The 6450-nt window shown below is 38.5% G+C and overlaps 1 protein-coding gene across 1 annotated transcript in view; it reads right to left on the bottom strand.

Moving 5' to 3' along the window:
* Positions 1 to 6450, bottom strand: part of LOC102206054 (neural-cadherin-like) — a 366907-nt gene that overhangs the window by 219307 nt on the left and 141150 nt on the right. Inside the window, exons 4-5 of the mRNA XM_005726436.2 lie at positions 1494 to 1691; positions 25 to 193 (exon numbers count right to left, since the gene is read on the bottom strand). Coding sequence (XP_005726493.2) covers positions 25 to 193; positions 1494 to 1691 — 367 coding nt within the window. The remainder of the gene's footprint in view (positions 1 to 24; positions 194 to 1493; positions 1692 to 6450) is intronic.

Below are 6450 nucleotides of genomic sequence, written 5' to 3'. Positions count from 1 at the left end.
ATAGTGAAGGAGGCATTGGTAAACTGTGGTGGCCGGGGTCCAGCAACCACAGAGATGACAGCAGGAGCACTGCGGCTGCCCAGCCGGTCAGCAGCCACCACTGTCAGCAGGTATTCCCTGTCCCGCTGCAGGGGAAGGCCCGTAGTTCGTACCTGGCCAGTCTTCCTGTCCACTTCAAAACGACCATCACCACCTGGGGACGATTTGTTTGATCATATACAGAAGGGTAATACACCAAAGACAAGATAAGCAAATAAGGCAACACACAACAACAGAGATCATCCAGTGAAAAGGACCACAGGGCAAAACACTTTGCACAAAAGTTGCTTTCAAAAGTTGTCAGAAATATTTAAGTGCATGCTAAGCATTCACCAATAAAAAAAGATGACTGGACAATCAGTATTCAAAGTTGCTGAGAGGAAAATGCAAAAACCACAGGAACTGGAGTGTTAAAATTCATGACCTGTATTCAGAATAACAGGATTCAATAAGACCTTGATCCAAAATATACTGCATTTTTAGAAGTTAAACTTTGAGAGGTGGGATTGAGCATTTAAATTGAAAAGTTTAGCATAGATATTAACAATAATATGTCTATGTTTTTTCTTATAATTTTTCAGTCAGTTTATTCCAATGCATCCCCATGAGGAAAATTGAAAAATCATCTTTTTAAACAGATTCTAAAACAGAGACAAGAAATCATTACAAAGCAGACAATAACAAAAGCAATTATTTTGCACAGTGGAAAAAAACCAGACAAGACACTGGAGAATCGTGTGCGCATAAAACTCAGCACTGCAGAGGGCAACAGCTCAAAGAGAGTGTATACTTGAGTCTGCACCATACAGAACATTAAAAAAAAGCACTGATCAAAACAAAACATTTTAAATCAAGCAAATGATTTATGCAACTGAGACTTTTGTTTTATTAAAAATGCCAACACCAACAAATGCCTCTTTGTTCAAAGGTTTTGCATATAATTTGTCTACTTTTTTCAGTGTGATTAGTGAAAAGCCAAATGCTCTGCGGTTTGCTGTCTACTACGGAAATCCCTCATAGCTGTCGGCTATGGTGGCCTTGCGAGGTCAAATGCGCTGGACCTTAAGAAAACCACCAAATATAAAAACTGCAAAAGTACACAAAAACACAAGATTCATATAATAATGCAGTTGTATGTTTGCTATTAGCTGCTTACTGTTAGCTTGTCACTTCCATAGCTCCTCCGTCACATTATTGCCTCCCTGTTTTGTGATTGTTGTGACGCTGTAAACAGTCAACCTGATGTTTAACACACTCGCCTCTGTCAGTGTGCCCCAGGGCAGCTGTGGCTACAATGTAGCTTGCTATCGCCAGTGTGTGAATGTGTGTGTGAATGGGTGAATGACTGAATGTAGTGTAAAGCGCTTTGGGGTCCTATGGACTAGAAAAGCGCTATACAAATGCAGGCCATTTACCACTATGCAGTCAAAAAAAGAAGAAGCAATTTAACCTACCGTCAGACAAAAAGTACTCCACTTCACCATTGTTGCCTTCATCTCCATCCTCAGCAAAGAGCTTGTAGACCAGGGAACCTGCAGAGGCATCAGGGGAAACCACAGCAAGGTAGGGAGCAGGAACCATGCTCCATTCTGGGATGTTGTCATTTACATCCGTCACCGTTAACTCCACTCTGACCAAGTACCACTCTGGACCTAGAGAACAAGGAAAATAAGAAGGCAGTTTTAGTTGAAGTCAAATACTAGGTTTAAAATATGCAGTGGAGTATTTCCATACCAAGAAGCTCCCTGTAACGAACAAAGGGCAACAAGCATAAACATACATTTATGTAATTTATTTGCCCTTGTTTCATTGCAGCTCAATCTGAGTGTCTCAGCTGCATTTTACACTCAGCTATGGTTGCGCATCCTCTACTGTCACTGTGTGTGTGTGAGAGAGGTAACGGGTAGCGATGACCATGGAGATGAACAGCAGAAGACAGACTGGAGAGAAGAAGAGTGTTTATGACAACTTATTATCCTGGTGTAAGTGTGATGACGCCTTCCAGGAAGTGTTAATTAATCTAAAACCAACCTCTGGGGCTGACAAATTGCCAAAAAATGACTCCCATGTTAAAATGCCCAACTTAGAGTAACAGAATTAAAAGCAAGTATAAAGGTTGGTACAGAAAACAGTTTCTGGCTCTATTACTACAGCAATTTATTTATTTGGATACTGATAAAATTTTGATTGTCAGATGAGGTAACATAGACGACAGAACCAGGTAGCCGTCTGCTGGGTCTCACCTCCAGTGAACTGGTCCTCAGGTTGTGGTGATTTGTGGAGCATTTTTAACAGAAGTATGTGACAAATAATGTAATTTGCTGTGGGGTACAAAGCATCCAAAAAGTATGTGCTTCAGTTTTGGAGAGTGAAACTGAGCTAGTTACTTAGCACTAATTAGCAGGTAGCTGTGCCTGTGCATCACACACAGTTTATGAATGCAGCTTGCAATGTTATTGATAGCTGAATGATTTAAAATGATCACACTGAGGCTCTCTCTCACACACATATGTACACGTATATATAAAACAGAAGAAGGGCAGCTGACCTCATTACCCATCTGTTAGCCTAGATGAAACACTAAAGACTAAACGTGAGAAACACACAAAAAGATGAATAATTGAGCATTATAAAATCTTTTCAGAGCTAGTCCCATTTTATCTCATTTTTTTGTTGGTTACATTTACATATTATAATTTACTTCTTTTAGGTTAATGTTTCATGTAGTCTTACGCCACGAAGGCACAGCCATTGGCTAGGTTCCTTCATTAGTATGTATTTATTTAGTTCATTTCTGTCTTCTGACTGCTGCTCTTTTCTTTCATAACCACTGACTCCAAAGAAAACCAGACATTCAGCCTTCTGTTTTACCAACCACTAATAACTCAGACGGAAACACAGTTGTCTTTCCAATAAGTGCTGCAGACTAACTGGCTCAGGTCAAATTCAATCAATTTCACTTTATCAATTTGGACTAATGAACGCCAAAAGTGCCAAAAATAAATTGATTAAATGATTTGTTATTTAATTAGAATCAGACATATATGCACAATTTATTAAATGTATAATTAAATGGCATTACTTAAAGTATGAATCATTTTATGTAAAAAACACAAAAGTAAACTCATTATTAATTTAATTTAATAAGGTTCTTGTATATAGTCAGTTAAGGCTGCTAGGTTATGTCCACTTTCCCACGCTGTTAAAATCTATTCTGTCATCATCAATCTAGCTCATTCATTTTCTTGCCCAACCTCTGCTGACCAGCATGTTGATGCACTTAATGGATATCCAGAAGATTGATATCCAGAAATCATCAGCATGTGTTTTTAGTATTATTTATTTAAATGGAATTAAACTTTTTTAATACTTCATAATACTATAATACTACAGTCTCGAGATAGCACTGATTTCTCTATATGTTGCTAAGAACATGAGAAACAGGTGCATCTAATTATTAAAATATATGTAGACAAATTTATGGAGATGTAAGGCAAAAACAATCAATTCTTGTTATGACCACTTTGATTCTTCATCACGGCCTGAAATTTCTGAGACAAGCTTTCTTACAAGTTCTTAGTAGTCTTCAGGAAGAGTTCCCCAGGCTTCTTGAAGAACATTCAAAGATGTTCTTTGGATGTTTCTGCCTTTTGTTTTGTTCTCTGTCATAATGACCTCATACAGCTTCAGAAATATTGAGGTCCAGGCTCTGGGGCGGCCAATCCATGGCTGTGTATCCAAGTATGCTTTTACTGCATTGAAGGGTGTTTGGTATCATCGTCGTCTGTTCTCGTAATTCTTTCAATTTTGAAAAGCTCCCTAACACCACTAACCAAAATCAAGATCCAAACAATTCAATTCAATTTTATTTGTAATCATGTCCAAGCCTCCAAAGCTGGCAGACTCTCATTGGTATACCTCTGTCCTGACGTCCTCTGCACATACTGATGACAATTTGACACAAAAATGTCACAATTTGGGTTCATTACTCAATGACACTTGTTGCCACTCATTTTCAATCCTGTTCTTGTCCAATCTGGAATATCTCAGCCTTGTCTCTTGGCTTTATTTCTTTAATAGTGACTTCTTCATAGACACCCCATACTATTATAAACTATTTATATTGTAATTACAGTTATAATTAAGAGGTTTGAAGCTTATACATTTCAGATTGGTGTAACTAAGGCTTAAGCAAAAGCCATGTTCAGACACATAAATCAAACAAATAAATACAAAAATCATCTTATTCAGTTACACTTTCTTATATTAAGCTGTCATCTCCCTCTGTTCCCTTCTTGAATGTCCCATGTGAACAACAGACAATGGAAATGTAATCCAAAAGAAACTGCAGAGGCTATCTTCACATTTCAACTAGTAATCATAATCAGTGCCGTGCAATCTGCATCCACAGTAAACAGCAATCATAGTGACAGTGGTAAAACACAGCGAGGTCCCGTACAGTCCTCATCAATACACCCACCCTTCCACCCACAAACGCACAGCACACATCAGTGCTAGCTGATCACAGCAGGGAAGCAGAGGAGTAATTTCAGGGCTGGAGCCAAAGACTTGCTCTCATTTGTGTCTGCTTTGATACCTGCTGTAAAAAAAAATTCTAATTCCTATTTGGCGTCACAAAAACAAGTAGCGAGGTGGGAAAAGTCCTTTGCGCGTATGACTGTGCACCGAATAATGCAAAGTGGACAGACAGAAGATACAGAGAAAAAGACATTAAGATTTAAATATATTTTCAGAACGAGAGGGTGTAATCAAGCAATATATAGAGCGCAGCAGGAAAAAGCAGCAAGAAAATAAGAGCCGAGTGTCGCATGAACAGGATTAAGAGTGAAGCGCAGAGACTGAAAAATGACCCTGCGGTTGTTATAGAAACAGCAGAACAACGAAAAGTGGAAGATGGAAGAATTAAGTAGAGACAGAAAAAAGAAAAGCACGAAAAAGCAATTGCATAAATCAGTGGCATTAGAGATGTCGGGGGGTGTTACAAAGAAAAATATAAGAAGACATCAAAAGACGACAGAAGAGCAGAATAAAGCAGTCATATCGCCCCCCCAAAATATATAGCATACCACTTGATTTTGTGGTTCAATCCGTGTATTTGTTGATAATCTCTTTCTCTTCCTTCGTCTTCGAGATCATAACAGATTCAAAATTAATTGGAAAAAGGACAATGCAGCTTTGAGAAAAAGGGATAGCACATCCAAGACAATAAATCACCAAGCTAATATACAGAGCATTGTGCCTGAATGCATCTTACACATGCACACGCCTTTCTCACTAATAACAATCATCAGTGGATTAGTGGCTAAAGGAGAACATTGGGAGATACAGCATGGTGCAATTGCCATCCCCATCACTAATGCATCTTAGTGGATCTAATGACATGTTGCAATTCCTAGAAACAGTGGGACCTGCAATTACTAACAGTGCCATAGAAGGCTTTTCCATGCCCACCAACCTAGTCCAAGGATTTCTAAATTTCATTCTGCCACAGTGCTTTCATCTCATCTTGTTCTCAGACCACATACAGAATATGTAGAGTCAATCACCCCCTAATGAAAAATGGTAGCTGTGTGTGTTTGTCTTCTGATCATAACACGACTCAATTAACATGAACCAAAATCAGAAACTGTGGTCAAAGTTGAACAAAAGTTGTGATTTCCTGCTGTAATGTCGTGCAGCCCTTTTCACTATTTGACTTTTGAAGCTTAAAAAGGACAAAAAAAACAACCCCAAAACAAAAAAACACACAAATTGGCATACAAAAGAAAAGGCAAAACAGCATCATTAGTGATGGCTTCATTAAAAAATGGACCCAAATTCATACTAATGTTATGTCTGTGGCAAGTTAAAGTTACTCCCACAATCACTTTATATTTACAGACAAAAAATACCAAAGCATAAAATCCCCGTGCTCTTATTTTCAAAGTTCGATCACTGCTAATGAGCACTGACTGCCATTCCCGCTTCCCTTTTGAGAGTGTGGACAGCTGTTGCGTCAGTCCGTGATATGATTCAGGTCAAGCTCCACCGATTGAGGACATTTTTACGGTCGATTCACATATACAGATACTGATTTTACTGTGTAGTTAGCTGGTAGTCAGCAGGTTGTTGTGTTTGTGGCACTGGAAACATGGAAGTTTCATAATGTGCTCTGGTGGACAGACTATGGAACATCAAAACTCATAACACAATGAAAGGGTGGTTAAAATCGTGTAAACTGTTCCTTACAAATGCCAATACTAATATATCAGTAACAGTGTTGGGGAGTAACGGAATACATGTACCGCCGTTACGTATTTAGAATACAAAATATGAGTAACTGTATTCCGTTACAGTTACCGTTTAAAAAGGTGGTATTCAGAATACAGTTACTTTGTTGAAATAAATGGA

Source organism: Pundamilia nyererei, unplaced genomic scaffold, assembly GCF_000239375.1.
Source record: "Pundamilia nyererei isolate P.nyererei 1_Seehausen unplaced genomic scaffold, PunNye1.0 scaffold00019, whole genome shotgun sequence".
Taxonomy (NCBI): domain Eukaryota; kingdom Metazoa; phylum Chordata; class Actinopteri; order Cichliformes; family Cichlidae; genus Pundamilia; species Pundamilia nyererei.
Note: the sequence above shows the minus strand (reverse complement) of the source record. Positions and strands in the feature narration are given on the sequence as shown.